Raw genomic sequence first — 25,268 nt, forward strand, 5'->3', positions numbered from 1 at the left:
CACACACACACTTATATACATAACATGGAATCAAACATTCTCATTCTGTGTGGGCCAGGCTAGAGTTTTGGTTGTTCACTGAATGTACTGCACAAAAGAAATAAGAATGTGAGCAAAGGACAGTCAGTGGTACTTTCTCTCCACTCCAAGCAGAGGTCAACTCAGTGGAGAACAGTATTCTAATATCACATATATATACATACATATGTATATGTGTGCATATATATACATACATATGTATATGTGTGCATATATATACACATATGTACATATACATGTATACATAGATACATTTGTTGTATAGCTCTATATATGCCTTGATTTATATATGATTTATATACTTTTTGCATTTTATATATATATATATATATATATATATATATATATATATATATATATATATATATATAAAAGATTCCCCTCCTTAATGTGAAAAGTGTCTCAAAAATCTACTCCCTCTAGCAAATATTTCAGTCTGCCATGTGAGATGTGGGCAATGGGTGTAGCCTATTCTATTTAGTTTATTTTTTTTTTTTCAGGATTAGATTAATAGCAGTAGTTTTAAGTATTTCTGTATTTACACAAAACTATGCATGCTGTTAAAACAAAATTATATATTACATTATTTATAGACTCTTAAAAAGTTCATTCTTAACTTTTCAGCATTTTGTGCTGTTTAAAACATAGCCTGTACTGTACAATACTATTTTTTTTTGTTGCTGTTTTTGGAATTTTTCATTTATTTAGTTTGATTTTAAATGAATGCATCATGATCTGTTGTATCATTTACACACCTTATCCTTGATGGCTGTGGAAGTGTGAATGGTGTTAGTTTTGTTGAGCAAAGTGGATTTTTTTGTTTGTTTTTTGGGGTCAGGTCAATGCCCTCACTAATCACACATGCATCAACTCTTTCAATCAGTTCCAGTTAGGAGCTAAGGTAAACTATCTGTGACATCACTATACAACAGGTAATGCAATTGCTCTGGTGCAATGGTGGCTTGGCTTACAGTAGGTTGCTCTGAAACCAGTGGGCTGATAGTTAATATGGCTGACCAAGGGGATGGTGTACTGCAAATTTTAGACAAAGACCTTTCCCCCCACAACATCAGTGGTGAGAACTGGTGGGTGATATTTGACTAGACAGTCAGACTTTTCAAATCTAATCTTATTGTCTCACAGTGATTGCCTCCTTCTTGCAATAGCATACAACACTTTTATTACTCCATTTATTGGTCAGGTTTTTTTGACAGTTGGAACATTCAAATTTCCACACAACTGGAAGCTGCTTTGGGTGGTGAATGGAGCTTGGCTCATGCCTTTTAGCCATACAACTCCAATCTTTTAGTGTCGAGACAGCACACCCAGCCCTGCCCTTCCAAAGAAAGCCCCAGCATGGCCCTTCCTCATGACATCAGCATCATTAGAATGATACATTTGTGCTGTATCCTGAGAAAAATGGGGGAACTCAACAAACATCAGTCTGAAAGCATAAAACAGGAGTGTTGGGATGCATTCCCATCCTTCTCCTGAGACATTCTAGAAACTTTCAGACAAAACTATCAAACATAGAATAGCAAGACAAACCTCTTTGGCTTCTCCTTTTACAGTTGTGATTCCCTTATACACACTCTCTTAGGTTCTCTCTGCTTGGCATTCATCCCTGCCCCAGTTACAATAATACCATTGCTAAAGATGTGATGGCTTGTATGTACATTAAAACACAGTTCATTGCTATGACATGAGCTTGACTAAATCAGACATAACACAGACACGTTTTAGCAGAACTCTCTAAAGTAATACAATGTAACAATTAAATAATATCTCAACTACTTTTCTAAAATAAAAAACTGCCACTTTCTCATATTCATAGCCCATCTAAAACTTACCCCTGACAAGCATCATAAATGCCACACAATGTGCTTTGCCCCTCATACTGCCCCACCCTACACCCACCCCTCCCACCTAAACCAACCCTACACCTACCACAGGGCCCACAAGGGGGCTAGTGCTGTAGGTAAGATATTGCTGCAAACAAATACAATAAGAACCTTTAGGATTTACAGTGTTCCTTTTCCTTCTAGAAGGATTTCTCATTTAATCTCCTGACATACACATTCAATTTCTTCATTTACAATCTCCTGAGCAGCAAAAAAAAAAAAGGGATTTCCTTCTTTAGTTCAACTCACCTCAGAGATGTGCCACATTTCTATAAATCAACAAAAGCCACTGATTGGTTACAGGCTCTCTAAAGCCAAAACCCAGAGTTGGTTTATATTAGAGTGTACTTGATAGTGACGAGTAAAGGACGCAGCATAATGAACTGTCTTCAGCCAATTCAGTTTTAACATAATCAGATTATACTCAATTCCTAGTAATAAATTTAGCCAGTGGACAGCCTTTAACATATTGTCAAGCCACTGTGGTGGTCTGTATTAGTGTCTTGTGGACTATGATTATTCATGCAAGATTTCTGATCAAAACATGCCATCATGCAAGTCATTTCTATGCATTGAACAAGCACAATAATTTATTATTCCTTTGGAGGTGTGTATTGAAGGCTCAAGATAATTGCCTCCTATCCTATCACTGTGAAAGCCCATGTAGAAAAAAAGCCTTTTGATGCAAGTATAACAAAGATATAATAGTGTTACTTAGGGTGACATGGGCAAAATGTTGAATGTTTATATATTTTTGTTGTTGTTGTTGTTGTTCCTCCCCCTTTTCCTTTTTTTTGCCGCTCAAATAATGTAAAGACCATGTAAAGCATATTTAGTGCTGACAAACACAAAGGTACCATTTGAATCAGCCAAGCTCTAAGTTTTGTATATCCCTGCTCGCGCTTCCCGATTCTTCCATGATAAGCAGTGTTCATTTCTTTTACGGAAATTCCATAAACGCACTGCATAAGCATGGGGATTCTCCAGATGTTGGGAAAATCATGCTGTGAATCCCAGTTTTCCCTTGGTTTCTCATCTCCCTGCTCAGTAGCGAGTTCCATCCTGAAGTGCAGTGTAGCCCTCTAATACGCAATGTCAAGTATCAATCCTTGGTTAAATTCCTATTTGAGTTTGTTTAAATCAAGTCTTGATGCAACAGTGTCACACAGGAAGCTGATTATGTTTGGTTTAACTTTAAGAGTCAAGCTTGAAGAAACCCCAACACTTCCCAGTGCATCCATTCACCTGTGAAGTTTGTAAACAATTATTGTTTTGTTCCATTACTCTTTGATTTTTTAAATATCATTTTCTTACTTGCAAATGAAATTAATCTGTACACCTATAAAGTCTGATTCAGGGTTTCCAATCATCTTGCCTGCATTTCCAGTTGTTATTTTTAATATACTGTAATCTTGACTGGTCGTGCTCACACGTACCACTGCCGCAGCCTCAACACTTAGATTCCCTGACGTCTTTTTGGTTTCGGCCCTTCTGTTTACGCCCTTTTCCCTCATTGTTGTCATCCTGCTTTTCTTTCTCGCCCTTGGTTACACTGTCGTAGGATGGCAGAGACGCAGTAGAGGGAGTGCCTTCCTTCTTTTCCTGGTTCATCCCTCCATTCTCCAGCTTGTTGTTGGTGACACGACGCTTGCAGACAATGCCCCGGCGGGCCAGGTGGGCACGGTATGCCCTCTGGATCACCACAGCTGACACCTCCTCCTGCTTGCGGCGCAGCGTGGAAGTGATGGGCTCGTAGGACACTTTGGAAGGGTTTGCCGCCACAAAGCGCTCTTCCATCTGCTGACGCATCATGTCTAGGTCACCGCTGTCGCCCAGCACGCGTTTGGTGAAGGCAAAGAGGATGTCGAGGCAGTGGATACGGTCTCCACTTACCATGGGCAGATCCATGGCAATCAGCTCAATGATGTTGGGCTTAGGCACACGTAGCGGGTGCTCCAGTGTATCGGCAAAATCTGGCAGCTTGGCAAAGGTGATAAACTGTGAGGCATCTGGGTCAAATTTCTCCCAGATCTCATAGAATGACTCAAAGTCATCCTCACATAGTGGGTCAGCACTCTCCTCTGTGGCAACACTGAAGTTTTCCAAGATAATGGCAATGTACATGTTTACCACAATCAGGAAGGACACAATGATATACATTACAAAGAAGAAGATTGCCATTGAAGGGTTGCCACAGTCACCCTTCACGGTGGTTCCTGGGTTCTCCTTCTCAGGTTTGCAGTCAGGTGGGTAGTTGAGGATGGGAGCTAACAAACCATCCCACCCTGCTGAGGTGGTGATCATAAACAAGATTATCATACTGTTGCCAAATGTTTCAAAGTTGTACATGTCATCAATGCCAACCTCTCTCTTCACGTATGCAAAGTTAGACATGCCAAAGATGGAGAAGATGAACATGACCAGGAAAAGCAGCAGGCCAATGTTGAAAAGTGCAGGAAGTGACATCATCAAAGCAAAAAGTAAGGTCCGTATGCCCTTGGCTCCTTTGATTAAACGCAATATTCTGCCAATTCGTGCCAAACGGATTACCCTGAACAGAGTAGGTGACACAAAGTACTTCTCGATTAGATCTGCCAGGAACATACCTGAGATATGAAAACAGAAGAGAAATACTGGTCAAAAATGCATTTATGTACAGTATGACTCAAAATTTTACTTACATGTTTCAAAGATAAAATAAATAGGAATGTATGTATTATTGACAATTAGAGTTCTATATGAGCTTAAAGGTCATTTACAAATTGTAAACAAAAAGAACACTGAAGAGTCCTGATGTGACACTTCTTACTGCAACATGAGTCAGAACAACATTAGTATTATACACTCATGTCTACTCACCTACAATGGACAGAATCACTACAACACAGTCAAAGATGTTCCAGCCATTGGTGAAATAGTAATGCCGTAGTGCAAACAGCTTTAGCACGAATTCACCGGTGAAAACCACGATGAAGACAAAGTTGACCCAGTATAGGATGTTCTCTGTCTCATCTGACTGATCATCAGTTTCCACCATCATGGTAACCATGTTAAGACAGATGAGCATCATGATGGAGATGTCAAAGGCTTGCTGCATGACAAAGTCAAACACCACCCCCTGGATGTTGTTCTGGAAGATAAAAGCATGCCACAATGTAAGATCCAAAAGAAATGTGAAGAGGATTTCTGTGCCTTGTTTTCCATATGACCTATGGCATAGGTCTGTCATTTCTCATACCTGTGGTCTGGGGATTGGTTTCTGGGGTTTCTTTGAGCCCAGTTTCTTCATAGCATTGTAGTACTTCTTCTGTTCTTCTGTCATGAAGATATCCTGGCCTCCAAAGTATAGGAAAAATATGACATTGGTTACAACCTGATCATTTGAATGTTTGCATTGACATTCATGCCTGCCTGCACAGGTTTTTCAGACTTTAGCATATACATTCTATGTGACTTCAGAATCTACAGAAAACACTACATTTTAAATAAAAATGTATGTTGACCACTATTATTACATAAGCAAAAATGTGCAAGGGAACAAAGAAGTGAACACTTATCTTTTTCTTCTGTTGGTTGAAGTTGTCAATGATGACACCAATGAAGAGATTAAGAGTAAAGAAGGAGCCGAAGATGATGAAGATAACAAAATATATGTACATGTAGATATTATCTTCGTACACAGGCTGGTCTTCAACCTGGAAATAGTAATGATTATCAACGTACTGTCAATTTGCAACTTGAAATCAACTTGTAACATACAAATACTCAACTGTTGCCAAAAACAAAAACAACGTAAACCAGATTTAAAATCAAACAAAACATCTGCTATGAATGTACCAAAACTACAAATCATCTAGCAAAACAATAAGTGGGTTTGTCTTACCCTTCTGGAGTCTACAGCTGCATACATGATGTCCATCCAACCTTTAAATGTGGCCTGACAGATGAGAAAAAACAGCAAAACAGAAAGAATTGGAACTGGAATTATGATACCATGTCACACTATAACTTCAATGTGTAGGTAGGTAATCATACATGTCTTTGATAATATAATATTAACAAAATCACACACACCACTTGCAAGAGTGCCAGGTAACCAGCTCCAACATTATCAAAGTTGATCTTAACATTTTTCCAGCGGACTTCTGTGTTATTTGCATTGATGAGTGCATAACATTCCGTCCTATTGTTGACGTCGGTAGATTCAAACATTCCCTCTGAGGTTTCATTAAAGCAGTAGTAGTACTTTCCAGCAAACAAGTTGACCCCCATAATACTGAAGATGAGCCAGAATATCAAACAAACCAATAGCACATTCATAATGGAGGGGATGGCTCCTACCAGAGCATTCACCACCACCTAATGAGAAAGAGATAGAGAAACAAAGAGGTAGTTGAAAAACAGAGAGAGAGAGAGAGAGAGAGAGAGAGAGAGAGAGAGGTCTGATTAATTACTAGTATAAGAAGTCATGAGGACCATTTCTGGTCTTCTAATCTCAATGCTATATGGATAGTATCTCCGTTCTATCCATAGTACAGTGGTAACTCTGTCTCCAAGCATTATTCAAGTGTTAATCCAAATAAAAGGTCTGTCTTGAACGGGAACCTTACTCAGTTTAATATGCATAATAAACCAGTTGCACCATAAATTGTGCATTTCAATTTAAAATGTGGAATTCTGCCCTTTTTAATTCTAACAGATTTGGATTATATTCCTCTGTGAATATTTTTGAGAGGAATTTCTTATGCATATAGAAGTATGCACAAATGTTTAGTAAAATGCTTTGTAAACTAACACTGAGTTATGAGTTCCCACTAGTCCTTAGCTATAGATTAAGTAGTAAAGTCCATATGTACTGTACATGTATAAGGAGCATAAGCACATGGAGACACTCAGACATTTAAAAGAATCTCTCTTAACATGTACACACTAATTAGCTGCACACTGGAATGGCTTATGTGCCACATACACTTTGTTTCCAAAATTCATAAACTAATTATAGAGGCAGTATAACTGTGATGATGATGATATAATGCTTGAAAAATTTAATCAAAATATTTTTTTATATATTTAACATGCCTGTAGGGCCTGCATATATGAACAAATATATTAAAATTATATATTTTCTAGCAAATGTACAAATTTTCTTTTTTAAAATAAAATTCTGATAAATTGTGACAAATTATGAGATGATTCATGAATGTTTATTCTGGTTTATGAAGATAAATTAAACAAACCATTTGTTTACATAACACCATAACACATAGGTTCATACTTTTATCTGGTCCTTTTGACTACCAGCAGGTAGCACAATCTATGGTCCCAACACTGGGGGGGTGGGACACATGATAGTATCTTTTATATGAAATAGTTACTTTCCAAGGTTCTGACAGTAGCAGAAAATCATTATGCTCTGATTGAACAAAGAGCAGCTCCAGACATAACAGCAACAGAATGGTATCATGAAAAAACAAAATGTCAAGTAAAGGAGGCTCCGTATAATGCATTGTGAAGACCATCATCACGGGATTATCTGTCATCATCTAAGATCTTCAAAAAATATTGGACAATGTCTACTAAGTGAAATTTACATTACACATTTGCCATCCCAGTATACTGCTTGGAATTCTTAAATCGAGCAGCAGTAATTGAGAGAACAAACCCAGCCAGGGTGTTAGCACAACAGAGGAGAGATCTACACAGCCTTCACCTTATCAGACCACCCCCCTTATGAGACACAGAAAAGTGATGTCACCAGCACACACTGGCTGGATGATGCTCTAACATAGCAGGCCAGCAGCAGATCATGCAGGGCCATTAGCAGGGCCTGAGTGCTAACGGCTTCCCTGTTCCCCTCTGGCACGTGCCATGCTAAACCCACTAATAGTGGGTTACCTTTCTAGTGGGTTACTAATTACCTGCCTAAATTCACTAGTTAGCCTGGTTGAAGTTGCATGGCTAGGTCACCCTTTAATTTGGCTTGACAATAGTCTGTGTAACGGTATTAAGAACGTTTCTAAAACAGAATGTGAAGTGTTGTATTTCTCTTGGATGAGGTGAAGAAGCTTACCTTTCAGGAGTTTAGGCCTATTAACTGATAACTCAAATACTGAGCCTAGAGGGGAGCAAGGACTTCTGCTTTTTGTGTGTATTGGAACAAACATGCAAAATACATGACATGTATCAGCTGAAATCAAGTTATGAACACTTAAGTACAAAGGTGTAAAGATAACTAAATCATTTGGTGCTATAGTATAATAATACTGCATTATCACTGCGCAAGTTGATAAATTACTAATAACCTTAATTAACATTAGTAACCTAGAACTAATTGAAAAAATACAGGCTTTGTTGCTCTGTATAATAAATCAGGTGCTAGTTCTTCCAGCAAATCCGATCTGAATATTTTCAAGGTTTAGTCAGACACCAGTTCCTAGGTTTAGGTTTCAGTGCTTTAACAAGTATTGCACGTAAAAACAAAATAAAAAGGTGCCATGTTTCATATATCCTTTTTGTGCTCCCTCTTGATTCATGGTCTTGATAGCAACTTCTCTGATCATCTTTGGAAATATTTCACAAGTGTAAGGCGACACTGAAATGTAAGATGGGTTAACCTTCATTTGGTGATGTTTAGAGAGAGGGGCATGTCAGTGCTTGTAAGGAATAGATGAATGTGTGTGTTGGAGAGGGAGTGTGGTTGGGCTGTAAATGGCTGTTAAAGTCAGGCTGGATAAGGGTGGAGGTGGATGGAGCTACTATTAGAGCAGTGGTCTGTTTAAGCAATTGAATGGTTGACATATCACAGTCAGGCCTTGAACTAATGCTACAGCACAAATGACTGATTTCTAAGCCCAACCAAAATAAAATTTCTAAAACTACAAAGAAAATGTAAAGATCTACTTCTGTCTGATTGTGATGAGGCAGCTTTTAACATCTCCTAGTTTTTAAATATCTTTGAAAATAATTATAAATTTATCTGACAATTACTTTAACATAAACACCTTAAAAATAAATGTATGTAATTTTTTGGTTGTATGCAAATCCACTAAATGTTTCAGCTGCATCATGACGCAATACTGAGAAAATATCCATGCGAATGTTCCCAAAGAACATGCATTTAAAGTGCATCTTAGCCACAATGGTGTAGTATGGATATCTCCTACAATTATTGGCCTTGTTTTTTCCCTCCTGGCTATGCTTTTTACTTAGCATTATTGCATAATGGAGGTTCTTAGCATGCGGCAGTGTTGTCACAGAGTGACGAGCATGCACTGGGCAACTCTGGATCTTACCCTCATGCCCTCAAACCGGGACAAAGCTCTCAGGGGCCTGAGGGCCCTCAAAGTTCTCAGGGACTTTATGGGGCCCAAGTCTGAGTACCCCAAGGCATTAGCTATAAGGCTGACTATAGACACCTACACAGAGAGGGAGGAAAGAAGAGAGAGAAGGAGAGAGAGAGAGAGAGAAAGAGAGAGAGAGCGAGAGAGAGAGAGAGAGAGAGAGAGAGAGAGAGAGGGCCAAAGTGTTAGAGTCAAGGAAGACTTCGGGGAGAGAGAGAGAAAGAGGACCCTACATTGGTATTAAGCTGGAGAGTCAGAAGCACATAACAGATATATACATACATAAATAAGGGTGTATTTAAGTATGTATGTATATATGTGTATATAAACACAAAAAAGAGAGAGTAAGGTTAAATGTGGTGTTATCCGATCAGAAGTGTTATACGGATGGTGAACGCCCCAAGTTTTTCCTTTTTTTAAAGTCTGAGTATGTATTTTGCTTTGTTATCGTAGATGGACGAAGCTTGGAAAGCATCTTAACAGCAAACCTGGAAGGAAACTCATGGTTGAGACACTGGGAGAGAAAGAAAGACTTACAGAAAGAGGTGGAGGAGGGAAACGTTAAGAGAAGAGGCACAGAAATGTGCACAAACTTACAAGCACATCCACCGAACTTTGAACAGACAAAATACACACAATACATACAAACAGGCACTGCATACAGTACACATGAGACTGGAAGAGAGTCGTCAGGGAGGGAGGGCGGTTTAGGAGAGCAAGGAGGCAGAGAGAGAGGAGCTCCCATCAGAGGGAGAGTCCAGCAGTGACCTTACCCTGGCCCCTTACTCCCCGGCCCCACAGGCCCTCTCAGTGCCTCTGGCTCCATCAGCGCTAAAGAAAGACAAGGTTACAGTCACCTGTCAGAGACATAAACACTACCGAGCTATATATGGTTTTTACACACACATATAAACCTTTACTCAAAACCCTCAGCCTTGCCATTGATCTCATAAGCACATTCAGATTTGTTTGTGCTTGAGGACATCTTTTGACATATATCTTGCAGTCACACTGAAAACCACTGTGTAAATATTTCAAAATATCAGGGCATGTCCTAGTACATGAAGCACCAACATAAAGTGCTCTCCAAATAAATATGCAAAAGGTGATTGCTTTCATCTGTCGGTACTCTTTACATATTTGTCTTGTCCTCATGCACAGGCTAGGCATAAGAGCAAGTGTATATTTAAAATGCAAGGACAAAGAATGTAGAATAGTGAAGTGAAACCAATTATGGAAATTGCCATTGGGACATCATCTGCAGAACATGAATCTTGACATGGTTAAAGGTTGAGCATCTGTCAAACTCAAAAATGGCTGCTGGCAACAACATGGCCTAAGACTTGTCTAAAATTAATTTCTGGTGGTGAGTCACCATTGGCATTGCGATTTAGCCCAACACTAGCCTTACTCCATGTCTGGGAAAATAACCCTATTTTACAGAGCTAGCTGTGTAAGTACTATATTACAAATACAACACAGGTTACAATCTACAGAATATAATCTCAATGCATGTATGTGGATCAATTCACATGTTATACTTTATAAATGAATAACATTTACGGTCATAAGTCATCACTGATATAATGACATCTTTAATATTCTAGTTTAAATCTGAAACAAACCCTTTAGTAAGCTGCTAAAAATGGATTATTTTGCACACTAACATTTAACAGGTCCAAGGAAAGTCAAACTTTTAGTGACATTTGAAAATAACATTCAAAGCCATATAGTGACATGTGACTAACTTTACATTTTTTTTAAACAGAACACAATGTAAGTGGACTGGCAAGCTGAGGAGGAGATTATGTTTATTAAAGTTAAGTTTGACCAAAATTAAAACTGACATGCTAACACACCTAAATATCAGAGATTTGGCATTATGCTAAATGAATGGTGCAAGGAATAACTATGCTATTCACTTCACATTAGCTGTGTTACCATTTTAGGCAAGATATTCTATAAAGGGGTATACAGGGTTTACAATCCTAGATGTAAATCATAAATAAACCAATAAAACACAGCACAGAACACATCTACATCACCACAAAACTAATGTAACACTTTACACATTAAGAAAAGTAAATATTTCACCAACGTACAGTTTTACACACATCAAACTATGTCTGAATTCAATCTAAATGCATTTGTACAAACTCACTGCAGTTATAATAACATACTCTAATATAGTCATTGAGGGACACCACTAGCTCAGAAGCTGAAGGCGGAACACATGCCACCCTCCTAGAGAGAACTCTGGAGGCAGTCAAAAAATGACAATGCATTATCACATTCTGAGCAAGTTGTTGTGCCCCATCTTCCCAGTTTACTGTACATTTTGGGCTGTGAAGGATCAAAAGGGTATTATATAAGAATAAATGGGCACCATGCATCAAAAGAGAGAGATAGAAGGCTATGCAGACAGAGAGAGAGTGAGATATTTCCAAAACATGTTGAGATAGTGATTGAAGACCATAGATACTTACATCCACAATAAAGAAATCCAGCCAGCACCAAGCATTAGTGAAGTATTTGACAAAGCCATAGGCTACCCATTTTAGCAACATCTCCAGGATAAAGATGTAGGTGAAGACTCGATCAGCATATTCTAAAATGATCTGGATGGTTTTTCTCTGTTCAATGTACACATCCTCAAATGCCTTTTAAGAAAGCAGAGAAAAATGATTGTTACACAGCAGTTGACATGAAGACCCATAATCCACTGGCTAAAATCATTGCATATAGTGGTCTACAGGTGGGTCATGGTGCTGTTATTATCCCAGCTAGAGCAAATGTAAAAGAGGAGTCTTCAAGAATGTAACTTCCATCATTTCAAATGAGTTGAAGTTTTAGTTACAATATTTCACTTACAAAATATTTCAGCTGTACATTAGTTAAAATAATACTTGATAATATTTCAGATATAGCATCATCTCATGTATGATAAACATCTGCTAAATAATACAGCATCTATGATGCAAATGGCTGGGAAAATGATCTATTGCATATAATTTTCACACTATTTCTCTTGGAATTGGATATTGGTCCCTAAATGTTTCTAAAGAATTTGTTCATGTATTTACGAGTTCATGTGTTAATCTGCATAGGTGTGGGTGTGTCTGTTTTCAGAGGCTGAACTAGACTGTAGTCAACTATTTGGCTACAGTCCCTATAACAACCACAGAGTGGCACTGCAACTTCACTCACATTAATTTTTCCACTAAGATCCCCAGTTTGGCCACGGTCCCTCAGCATGGCTACAAGAGATGCTGCAGGATCCTCTGCATGTAAGGCTTTTTATACAACATTTGGCTACAGTCCCTTAGAGCAGACCAGAGACACTGCAGCTTAAAGACAGACTGCTGAGCTACAGGAGCCAGTACAGTGCAATAAAGCCGCAGCCATTAGCCAACTACAGATCAGACGGCACAAAGCAGCTTAGCTCACCCCTTTTACACACTGCAAGCCCTAAAAGAACTGGGGCCCATCTGCAGTCCAGGAATGAGCATTAGATAGGAACTGGACAGCATGTTACTGTGCAGTTTTTAAACAAGTCACAATCAGCAAAAGATTATGCTGCTGGTGTTTAGTTTGACTGCTGTCAAATAACTCTGTTGTTTGTGCAGTGTGTTTGTCCTTACCAGAGCCCCAGAGCTGAGTAGAATCATGAAGATAATGAGGGTCTCAAACCAGTTGTGTTCTACGATGAGGTAGCATGTTTTCCTTAGGTACCACCAGTACTTTCCCCAACCCTCAGTAATGGACACATCACAGCACTTATACCGCGCCACACAGCCTGAAGCAAACATGCAAACACACACACACACACACACACACACACATACACACACACACACACACACACAAACAGTGCCCCACACACGTATGAACACACACAAACACAGATTTACTGAAGGAACACACTTGCAGAATGCTAAAAGGCACATACACATACACTCTAAAGCTATTCACACACTCACTCACCCATATTGGTGTGCAATGGCTTTTTGCACAGCCTGCAAAATAATTCTTTATAAAGTGCCCAAAGGGTTCACTTATTTCTGTGTACACAGAAATGTCTAAAAGATAGCACCAGTTCTATCCGCAAGCCTGCTGTAGCTTACCATCTGTCCAGCAGGCCTCTGGATCGAGATATTCCTCCACCACTTCTACAGCAGCTACCTCCTCCTCATCAGGCTTGATGTCTATAGTACTGCCCTCAGAAGAACTGTAGTCCTCCAACTGAGGGAAAAAGAAACCGAAATAAGGAGGGGGGATGGAGAGAGGGGTAAGACAGAGAAAGACTTGTGTTATGAGGAATGAGGAACGATAGCTTTATGAACTCTGCCTTTAGCCCACCATACTGTCATTTTAACTCCTACACTTACAGGGAGATTCTTGCCACCACGTGCTTGTGGATCTGGACAGGCTCTCTCAAATCACACCTTCCTTCTATTTCTCCGCCTTTCTACCGTACGTGTGTTTGAGTGGCTTGTGTGTTTGCACTCACTGCTTTGGTGCTTTTCCAGTCTCTCTTTCAGGACACATTGCCATGCAATATTAACTGATTTCAAACTAAATATCTTTTTTTTTTTTGTCAGTGGTGAAAAATCAGATGGATTATGGCATCACAAAGCTCCTGAAAATTTCATCCAGCCTTGTACTTAACCAATGATATTCTTATTGTTCTTGATTTCCAACAGTATGTGCTTACATCTGCAATAATGCAGAAAAATATATATATCCTCCCAAAAGAGCCTACAGTACTGACCAGTTAGCCCAGTTAGGACAGCCTCAGAAAGCTTCTTCTTACCAAATATTCTAATAGTGAAGAAAAGGCACACTATAGGTACTTTCAAGGGCTACATGGGGACAGATAATAGAAAACTGTGTAATGCACTTTGATGGCCCATTCATGTCTTCATTCTTAATATGGTTAATGCTTTAGTGTGTTAGAACATACTGACATTTAGAAACACTGCAACTGATGACATGCTTCACCTTGGCCAGCACATGAAAGACAATATATAGTGGCCTCATGAGAAGAGTGAGACAGGAGTGTTTTCTGTATATATAATTATATTTATATGTTAGATTTACATCTATTTAATTCCACTAAATATGTATATTTATATCACATTTACATGTTTATAATTTTACATTTTCAAGGTTTATAAAACAGTAAGTGGAGCAAAGAGGTCAGAAGTTCAGAAATGTATAGCTGGGTGTTTCTGTAAATGATTTACATAAGCGAGCTATGACAGCAAGCACATACGCAGACCTGCACAGCATCCCTGGCAACTTCTCAACTAGAAAATCAAGCATCATAAAACAGTGGGCAACTTCTAATCAAAACAAGCATTCTCTCTCTCTCTCTCTCTCTCTCTCTCTCTCTCTCTCTCTCTCTCTCTCATACACACACACACACACACGCAAACACACGCAAACACACACACACAAACACACACATATACACATGCATGCACACATACACACACACACACACACACACACACACACACACACACACAAACACACAAACACACACACTCATAAACAAAGTCTATCATAGTCAGGTCTCCATTGGCAGGGCCCGACCCTGATCTTAGCAAGTCAGGATGACGCTGCAGTTTTATAAAATCCCTATCGTCAGCACACACACACACACACACACACACACACACACACACACACACACAAACACACAGACACACACACACACACACTCATACACTCACACACTCACACACATACACTCACACGCACATAAACTCACACTCATACTGAAAGAGTAACAGAATGAAAAAACACTCACACACCACCACTGCAGTCTTTACTGATCCAGCTTAGCCAACCACAGACTTGGATTCTCCTAGCTATGCACTGATTGGCTGAGTTGCATTACCTGCTACAACATTATTGGATAGCTATTCAGCACTTGGCACATGCGGTCCAACCGAACTGAATCTGTCCCTCTAAACTGGGTCAAGGTGACCTAGACATCACACATACAGCCAGACTATGACAGGAAACTCTTGTGTAAGTATGTGTAGGCAAGAGGAGAGAAAGCAATAGAGGTAATGAGAGAGCGAGAGGGTGGGGGAGAGAGAGAGAGAGAGAGAGAGAGAGAGAGAGAGAGAAAGAGAGAGCTGGAAAATGCCAGAGCAGAAACCAAAAAGGACTCAGTGATGAGTATGCCCTGCTTTTCCATATCATTTCCACCCTCCTCTGGGTCCATACGCCTATCTGTTCCTCGTTTTTGTATTCCTGCACATGCCTGATAGAGTGGCTACCTTATAATTCCTGTCATTTTGGTAGCACATTCTACATACATATCAATCTTTTTTTTTACATGAGTACTGATATTACAGTTGCTCCATCCTTTCTTGTGTCATAAGTGTGTAAGCAGCATATACAGTAGGTATACAACAGCAAGTGAATGCACACACGTGCCAGAAATCAGACCAATAAGGCAAAACATTACATCATCTCCTGGACTGCATCCATTCTCTGGCTGAGTGGATAAGCACTCAGCAGTAGCAAGGAGGCAATAAATCACAGCAGTAACTCAGCTCAACTCTGTGGCCATATACAGCTGCAGCTTAGTTCAACTCTATGGCCATATACAGCTGCAGCTCAGTTAAACTCTATGGCCATACACAGCTGCAGCTCAGTTCAACTCTATGGCCATATACAGCAGAAACTCAGCCCAACTCTATGGATACACATAGCATGAATCTGACCTTAATCTATTCATAATCTATACCTTAATCTATTCACTCTTACTCCACATTTATACACCCTTTAACTGGTAATCTTAACTTATTATATAATTTTGGTCATATGCTACACCCCTCCAATTTTAATAGTGTATATACTGTACTAACAATATAATCTTAGGTAATATGTCTAATAATTCCAGAGTCAAGAATCCCTGATTCACATTTCTCTATTAGACTGACAAAAGAATATGTATCGTCTTAAAGAGTAACTGTCTGCCTGTGGGTCTGTAGCACAGGCGTTTCCCTATGAAATGCTGCTAAAAGCATTTTTTATTATAAAATGTTGACATGCCTTAGGAATCCTGTGTGGTAAGCACCACTAAGCCTTTGGCATATAGAATGCTATATACATAGAATTTTCCACAAGCATAATTTTGGCTAATACACAAATCGATTCAGCTTACATCAACTTACTGGTGTTTTAGTTTTCCTACTCATCAACACCTCAAAATCTAAACTACAATAAAAACAGCAAATAGCTAAACATGTAAGATGGGGAAATGAACTCAATCATTTTTGAGAATAAAAATTTCGATGCTAAGAACCATCATTAGCATGCTTTCCCCTCATTTAAATACTAACATTTTTTGATTCTCACACAATTAAACAAATACCCTTTTTACTCCAACATAAAATCTACATTCTTATCCTTCCCTCTTTATTTAATGTACATCTCAGAATTCATTGTTCACACTCCCACCTCCACACTCACATCTTTGCTGTTCTCCACATCAGACTCGCTGCTGAAGTCTTCTGTGTTGAGGTTCTCGAAGTCGGACTCGCCCACAGCGATGGGCACTCTCACCGTCAGGTTGGGGTTGTGGATGAAGGACATGCGGTCCTCATCAATCATATACTTCCCCACGCTGCTGCCTATCCCGCTGGTCGTGCCATTGCCATTCTTGGGGTAGTCGATCTCCGCACGTTTGATGTCCGTGTGGTTGCCTATGATGTTCAGCTTCTTATCATACATGTCATCCAAAGGTTTGTCCTCATCCTCCAGTGGTGCTTTCTTCAGGACATGCGCCACCAGGAGACGCAAGTGGACCTTCACCCAGGCAATGCCCTTCTTGATGCGGATGATTGAGATTTGCAGGTTGTTCATCTCTCCATCATCGTCCGTGGCTGCCAAGTTATCAGCACTGAATGAGCTCAGCAACAAAGCCAGGAACAAATTCAGCACCTAGAATACAGAAGAGGAGACCTTTATCCATCCTGATCACAGAGAGTCTTAATACAACCAAAGCGCCACACTCGGTAAGAGAATAAAGAGAAGAGAGAGCAAGAAAATTAATGCAAGCACTTGGATAAGCAAGGACAAGCAGATAAATGTGGAGGCAATTCAGAAACTCACCACTAAGTTTCCAATGACCATGACCATCATGAAGACAATGAGGCACATGGACTGGCCGGCCACCTCCATGCAGTCCCACATGGTCTCGATCCACTCGCCACACAGCACACGGAACACAATCAGGAAGGAGTGGAAGAAGTCGTTCATGTGCCAGCGGGGCAGATCGCAGTCCGGGGCGATCTTGCACACACAGTCCTTGTAGCTCTTGCCAAACAGCTGCATGCCCACCACGGCGAAGATGAAGACGATGATGGCCAACACAAGGGTCAGGTTCCCCAGGGCGCCAACCGAGTTTCCAATGATCTTGATCAGCATGTTCAGAGTTGGCCAAGATTTAGCCAGCTTGAAGACCCTCAGCTGAGTGAGAACAGAGCAAAAAGAGAAGTTTGTCTTCAAGGAATGGGGAAAATGCTGCATTTGTGATGCTGTATGCCAGATTATCTCAATTTCCAAGAAAGATTTTCAAATATAGAGATGCATCAAAATGCTTGCAAAATGCATGGTGCTTATTCTGTAAATAATTAAAGGGTTAATGGTCAAAACTGAAATATTTGGGTCAGAGGATTGGACATGACCTAATGAATCATAGTGACTCATTAAAAAAGTGTAGATACACATGCATATACACACACACTCACCAATCTGAAGGATCTGAGCACTGATAGCCCTTCCACATCAGCCAGCCCCAGCTCTACCAAACTCAGGCTAACAATGAAGCCATCAAAAATGTTCCAGCCCTCCTGGAAATAGTAGTATGGGTCCATCGCTATCAGCTTTGCAAACATCTCAGCTGTGAAAATACCTGTGAACACCTGAAATAAGAAACAAAGAAAGAGATTAAGGCTACATTTATATTACAAGCCTCATGGCTCCATTCTGATTTTTTGCTCAGATAAGATTTGCCTATTTTGACAGTTCACATTCATAATTACAAGTGACTTGTATCTGTAATGTGAACACATCTGCCTTCCAAGATGGTGCACATTGATACATTTTATATACAAGTCACCTGCATCACCAACAAAAAAAAAAAGTCTTGTTTGTGAGATGACTCATGGTATTAACACCGGCAAAATGGGCATGCTAGCATTATGTATTTATGTCTTGCATTTTGCTCTGGAGAGCTGTACAGTGCTAAGCACATGTGCATGTGCATAGGAAAAAAGCCACATGAATTCCAATCTGACTACTCTCATTCAAGTTGTATGGCCAGGAGTGGATGAAAACCAAACTATACGCTTAGGCACAAATGGTTTGTGGATGGTGAAAAACTGCATAGACTTCACTGCAAAATATCTATTCTAATCTTGACTACCTTTGACTACTGTGCCTACCTTTTCCAGTAGTTAATGTCACTGTAGCCTGATCCACCATCTGTTTAACATGTTTAGAAATGATCATCATTCTACAAGATTCAGTCTTGGTGTTACTGAGATACCCTGCCCTGTGTGAGACTGTGATCTATAAATATCAAATTTAAACAACATAAGGATGACCCATTTTACATCAGAAGGAGAGAAATGGAGCTAAAAGATTAATAATTTATTGGACCTTGGAAATGTCTTCATAGGACACCATTTGTAAATATATACATGTATACCCAGAAAAGCAAAATTAACCTAGAAAGAAAACAAAGATTTACCTTCCCTGCATCTTTAAAATCAGTTCTGATTCAGGGTGACATGCTATATTGTTATAATGTAACAGAGGCTTATCAGTGATGCTCAGTACTCTGAGGTGAGTGCATCAATAAATGAAAGAAGAGCTCTTTAAGGCAAGCTTCTTCTTCATTGTTAGTCTGAATGTACAGTAGCAAAAGAGCACAAGCCACAGATGGAATCAGAGAATCAGGGGAGGCAGGCCAGTACTGACTTTACTCTACAGAGGCTGAGGCAAAACAAGAGAGAAAGAAGGACGAGGCAAAAAGGGAATTAGAACACAGTAGGGAATGGACAAAGAACAAAGACAAGGAAACTGAAGCAAGCCAGGGGAATTCCATTAAGTTCCATGAAACATCTATGCCCACCAATAGGTGATAAACACAGTCCAGACTACTCAAAACCTTTATTCACACATGTGGCTCCACCATGTTCTGGTTCCTGGCATGAAGCTGTACCCTGCTAAGCCCCTCCCCCTTCCATTCAGCCAAAATTAGAGAAAAGGCACAGGTCCCAGCAGCCCAAGTATAAGGCCCTGTGATCAGCAGAAGATGATGCAAGGTCAGGGCTTTGAATCACCACCATTATGTAATCACCACAAAATGCCTTAATTCAGTGATGATAAACCATCTAATTAGAAAGGCTTCCTTGGGGTGCTGTGGGAAGGAACACTTCAAGGATACTGTGACAATAATACACTGACCCCATCATTCAAACCATATGAGCTGTGAGCAATGAGCACACAGTCAAGCCATGAGCAAGGAGTAATGCTATTAACAGCTGTGCTGTTAAGTGACCGTGCTCCATTCTTGCTCTGAGAATGGGAGACTGGTCATGGTGCTGGTGTAAGAATGTAGCTTGTTAGCATTGTAGAGGAAATGATTAAGCATTTAAGTAAGAAGTCAGGTTCACAGAAAAAATAAAACCAAGTGGCACTTGTCTGCTCTAAAATAAACTGATTTTAATAGAAACTGTATAAATTGTAAATTAATGACCTTATGCATATTTTGCAAAGAGGTTAACAAAAATCTTACCAGGTTTCCATCAGATAGCACTTTCTCAAATTGTGGCGTCATAGGGTAGTGTTCCATGGCCATGAAGACTGTGTTTAACACAATGCATATTGTGATGGCTAAGTCCACAAACGGGTCCATCACTATTAGGTTCACTATCTCCTTTACTTTCACCCAAAGTGGACAACACTCCCAGATCAGAAATGTGTTGGCAAACTTGTACCAGCATGGTGGACACTTCCTCTGAGACTCTTCCAGCTCTACAGGACAAACAGCAGAGAAAAAGCAAGAGTTAAAAACACTAATGGACTGCTTATTGGGAAAGATTTAAATGCTGAAGCAGGTGGTGGTTTGAACAAGAAAGCAGTACCCTCCACTAGTGTGTTAGTGATGACAGTCATCGCACTGTTAGCACGATCTTTCCTTCCAAAAGACGTATTGAGCTGGTCCACTGACACCATGAGAGAGCCTGAGTGTTTCCTCTTTATATCCACCTCCGTGGTCTGCCAAATGATAGGGAAGAGAAGACAGGAGAGTGTGAGGGGCCTGATCAAAAATATGCATATTCACCAAACATTCACACAGTGACAAATGGGCATAAAATAAAGACATGTAAAAACTACCAAGTAACTTCACCATCCTAAGATTGCCCTGCTTTAAGATCTGGGATTTTGTTCTGTCATGGACACCTTCTTCCTCTCACTCACTCACTGTCAACCACTAAACTTACTACAACTTAATTCTAAATCTCACACAATACCCCTAATGGCTTCACTGTTATATAATAATAGCAGTACTAGTGTTATAGTAAATAAGCCTGAAGTACTGATATTAAAGTACCCATGTGAAATAAAGATCTGCTCAAGTTTAATTTTGAAGCCATTTTCAGTTGAGATCAAAATACATGCCTTTCAGTGACTAAGTGGGCATTTTTCCAACTACAACTGTTATTCCACTACAATTCATAGACAGTATTTCTACAAATGCTCCATTATCTAATGGAACCTCAAGTTGAGAGCTCTATCTTTAGCTCTATAATAACAGCTTTGCAAAATATGGGACTCTAAATTAGATTAGTTTATTGTTGTTCTCCATTACATTTAAACAAACACTTGTCCAAAAAGTCTGATGTTATCTCCACCAGCTACTCTCTGACTACTCTTTTCTGCAACAACTCCAGAGGATAGCTTTTTCTTTCATCAGCCAGGCTACTAAACTCTAATAATATGTGAAGGCAAGGCAACTAGACTCCACTCCTTCTTCAAGCACAACATCACCATGCAAAGACATGCATTCAGTAAGACCAGAGGCAAATTCAAACAAGACTAAGGCCCAGTTTCCACTTCCACAACTTTATCCTCTTATAAAAATTCATTAAAATCTTACATTCATCTCCTTCATTCAAACTCTTACTCATGTATTTTTTTGTAGGTTTGTAGCATCAATATCAAACATTTAGTTACAGTTCTGGAAATGAATGCATGAATGAAAGAATGACAGGATTTGTGAGCTATAACTATAAACTGAAATGATTAGTTCATAATCTAACTGTCCAATCATTACCAATTGATGATTTCAATAATAACTTAGATCAAATGAATTTCATGTATCTTTTTTGTGTTGGGCTAATTCTTGATCAGTAATAATTTTTTCATTAAGCTGTTATATCAGCTCAACAAATAGGACAGCGCAATGTAGATTCAATCAGAGTACAGACTTCCTCAATTAACTGTACGATGATCATGGATAAGCTCTGTGGAAGCTGGGCCCAATATCATGCATCAACCAGAGAAGATAAAGGCATTGCCTAAATAGAGAGTATAAGGATGTCAATCTACCATGCTAACTAAGATGAAAGAGAATGCTGTTATTGGAAAGGTTAGGAAAATTTTATCTTGCATCACGCTTTTTTGGGAGGGAGAATGAAGACTGAAACAAGAGGAGAAGGCCAGCAGACAGGCCCTCAAGTTGCATTGCATATTCATAGAAGAGGTAGACATGGTGAATACAGGGAGGAAATCCATAATGGTGGACTTTGAGCTTAAATGGACCTTGTTAGAATAGGACAGGACTTTGCTAGGTTAATTAATAACCATCTATATTTGTCTCTTGATTGTCTTGGCCATTTGAAGAACATTATCAAAAAGAAGTTAAAGTAATTGAAGTGTGATATGCCCAAGATTAAAGGGGGGTTGTTCGAGATGGGGAGCATAAGCAACAAGAGAACTCTCTAAATTGTCTTTTCTCATTGGTCGTGCCATTCATAGCAGCATACTGCGGGCAGGGTTTGGGGACTGATGGGGTTGTTCAGAACTTATCATAACTTGCACGGGACTAAAAATAGAGAGGAGAGAGGAGAGGAAACCATTAAAAATAGAAAAGGGGAGTATAAACCAAGATCAGAAATTTAGACCAGAAGATGAAATCAAGGCCAAAAGTTAGAAGGTCAGGAAAAAAAGGAATGAGGAATAAAGGCCATTGGTGTCATGCCTATACTGTGAACCTTCCCCCTGTGGACGTCCTTACACTGTCATCAGAGGCTGCCTTATCTATTTTCACCTCAGGCAGAAGCCGACCAGGCCCTGGCCCAATCAGAGACACCACGCCATTGCAGTCCACCGTGCTGTTCCGCTTGCAACCAGAGTGTGGTGCCAGCGGGTTGATACGTGAGGAGCCCTGGCTGTAGCCGCTGTAGCTGTTGCGTCGGTACGGGATGAAGAGAGAGCCACGGCGGTCCTCGCTCTCCTCCACTGTGCTGTGCTCGTCGTCAGCAAACTCGTTCTCAGAGCCCACATCCCGCGAGCGGCCTTTAAAGCTGAAGATGCTGCTCCGGCTGTTGTGCCGGGACATGAAGGGTGAGCCGGGGATGCTTAACAGAGACTAGAGTTCGGGTGGGAAGCACACACACACACACCACACACACACACACACACACACACACACACACACACGCACACAAATATGGTGAGACTGTGACAAAAGCTTCATTTTGATCAGCTTAATTAACTAAATGTTTCCTCTCCTATAGGACAGCAGTTACTTCTTAGCAGATCAAAAACATTTACAAAGAAAGACATGAAACCCACAACCTGCTATTGTTTTAGAAGCAGATGACAATGCGTACCTACTGTGATTTGTAATAATCTATTTTTGGTACCTTCTTTGATTTTTCATGGTGGCAAATAAACTAAACATCTAACTTTAGATGACTGCTTGCTGATTGTCACTGATGAGGCACCGTTTGATTTCAGCTGGTACACAGTGGGTGTACTGAGCCTCGGTTTTCAGCTAAAATGCTATGACACTAAAATTCTAATACTGTATGTTAGCTAATATTGGTTCAGAACTTCTAGCAAAAAACTGCAGTTTTTCACTCCCAGCTGACATCCACAGACGTCACAGAGTTCTAGATGAAAATCAGTACTATTGCAGAGTGTTAGCTGCTAGATAAGATTCACTGATAGTGCAGAATGCTGGATGCTAGCGCAGGCATTTTTTGCTGCGGTGGGTCTGAATGGCCTCTCTCTAATGGGGTGGTTGACCACTGCAGACTCAGTACAACAGAGACAGCCCAAGCACCCTCTCAGCAGAGACTATTTCACTTATAGAGAAAAGTGGGTTTGATCTGGTTAAGTGGTCAGATCTGCATTGCTGCACTAGCAAATATGAGAGGAGGCATCAAGAAACAGGCCTAGTACAGTAGTACATCCAATGTTTGCGAGAGAAAGCAAACTAACAATTTGTGATTATGGATATGATATGCATAGAGTCATAAAAAACATAGCTAGACAAGATTAGGTGCAATTTAATTCCAATAATGATCTAATAAAAACACACTTTTCAAAAATACCTGAGTAGCAGAGGAGAAATGATACTGAATGCATGACATCCCCAAACGATGCCTAGTTTGCCTCCACAAAAGCATACAGACACATGCTTGCATTGGAAACAGGTGTTTATGCCCTTAGGGTCTGGCTATCAATTAAACCGTTTTCATAACCACACACATCACAAATGGAGATTATAGAAAACAGTTATTGGCCAATTCTCTTGTAACATGTCATTAAGCAAGCACTTTGAAATGTATATTTGCACAGACATCACAGATACATGAATAACTATTGCTATAACTAGCACAGAGAAGAGAAGAGAAGAGAAGAGAAGAGAAAGAGAAAGAGAAGAGAAGAGAAAGAGAAAGAAGAGAAAGAGAGAAGAGAAAGAGAAAGAGAAGAGAAAAAGACAGACAAGAAGCGGCTCTTGCAAGGCTTTCATGCAGTCTGAATCATATCTATTGGGGTTTTTTGTTTTTTTTTGGGGGGGGGGGGGGGGGGGGGGTTGTTGTTGTTTTTTTACCAGAATTACATTAAAAGGGGCAGGACACATGAGAGAAAGATGGGGAGATCTTCTAAAAAAAACAAATATAGATATTGCAGCTAGATGAATGGACAGGGGCATTTCCTCTACTCTCTGGGCCCAAGGCTGGTGCACTTTGTCTAATCGCAGATGTGAAATAGCAGATGACTCAGCAAAAATGGCCAGCAACGGCAGCTAGCAGGAGAAAAGGGGTTGGTCCTGGCTGGGAGGCCCCTCAGTTTACTACAACCAATTGACAACAGCAGCTATTAGTCACTATCAGCTAATGGACTGCAGGGTTTGCAGGAAGGACACACCTCTCCCCACTGTTATAGCCACAGCCTGGGATTACCACGCCACCTTGGTTTTGTATCAATATTATGGCCCTTTATTATCATTTATTCCCAAAGATTTTTACTTTTTTGAAAATGTGGTTTTTTTGGGTTTTTTTGTTTTGTTTTTTTAAATTGTGACAGTTTTGTGCTACGGTTGGGTTTTTTTGTTTGTTTTGTTTTTTTAAGAAAAATAGAAATATAAAAAAACTAATTTAGATCTGCATTTGTATGTTTGGAAGTTTAACTTTCAATTTTGTCTTGGTGTTTTGTTCATAGTTCCCTTTTACAGCTCAGGATGGTTGATGCTGTAATGTGGCACCTTGCACTGAAAGTGATGCTTGTCTGTATAGCTCTGTAACTGTTAGAGCATAAATAGCTTTTTATGTTAATACTCTTTTTTCACATTATGATGGCCCATTCATGACAGCTAGTCATGAATCCAATACTGGAAGCAATGGAATATTCAAGATGATTATAACTGATGTGGCTCAGT

General features: G+C 39.8%; 1 protein-coding gene across 5 annotated transcripts in view; it reads right to left on the reverse strand.

Annotated features, from left to right (window-relative positions):
- Nucleotides 1-524: 524 nt before the first annotated feature.
- The window catches only part of scn8ab (sodium channel, voltage gated, type VIII, alpha subunit b), a 46,946-nt gene continuing 22,202 nt past the window's right edge, over nucleotides 525-25,268 (reverse strand). For 3 of the 5 annotated variants that reach the window (XM_027030269.2, XM_027030271.2, XM_027030270.2), the window contains exons 12-27: nucleotides 22,614-22,967; nucleotides 20,458-20,590; nucleotides 20,109-20,347; nucleotides 18,055-18,228; nucleotides 17,417-17,773; nucleotides 16,775-17,245; nucleotides 13,405-13,522; nucleotides 12,922-13,076; nucleotides 11,767-11,940; nucleotides 9,233-9,355; nucleotides 6,015-6,299; nucleotides 5,824-5,877; nucleotides 5,498-5,635; nucleotides 5,179-5,283; nucleotides 4,800-5,070; nucleotides 525-4,546 (exon numbers count right to left, since the gene is read on the reverse strand). In XM_027030269.2, the coding sequence (XP_026886070.2) occupies nucleotides 3,390-4,546; nucleotides 4,800-5,070; nucleotides 5,179-5,283; nucleotides 5,498-5,635; nucleotides 5,824-5,877; nucleotides 6,015-6,299; nucleotides 9,233-9,355; nucleotides 11,767-11,940; nucleotides 12,922-13,076; nucleotides 13,405-13,522; nucleotides 16,775-17,245; nucleotides 17,417-17,773; nucleotides 18,055-18,228; nucleotides 20,109-20,347; nucleotides 20,458-20,590; nucleotides 22,614-22,967 (4,308 nt within the window). In that variant the 3' untranslated portion in view covers nucleotides 525-3,389. The remainder of the gene's footprint in view (nucleotides 4,547-4,799; nucleotides 5,071-5,178; nucleotides 5,284-5,497; nucleotides 5,636-5,823; nucleotides 5,878-6,014; nucleotides 6,300-9,232; nucleotides 9,356-11,766; nucleotides 11,941-12,921; nucleotides 13,077-13,404; nucleotides 13,523-16,774; nucleotides 17,246-17,416; nucleotides 17,774-18,054; nucleotides 18,229-20,108; nucleotides 20,348-20,457; nucleotides 20,591-22,613; nucleotides 22,968-25,268) is intronic. The other 2 variants (XM_027030272.2, XM_027030273.2) reach the window with 1 other exon arrangement.

Source organism: Electrophorus electricus, chromosome 3 (genome assembly GCF_013358815.1).
Source record: "Electrophorus electricus isolate fEleEle1 chromosome 3, fEleEle1.pri, whole genome shotgun sequence".
Lineage (NCBI taxonomy): Eukaryota > Metazoa > Chordata > Actinopteri > Gymnotiformes > Gymnotidae > Electrophorus > Electrophorus electricus.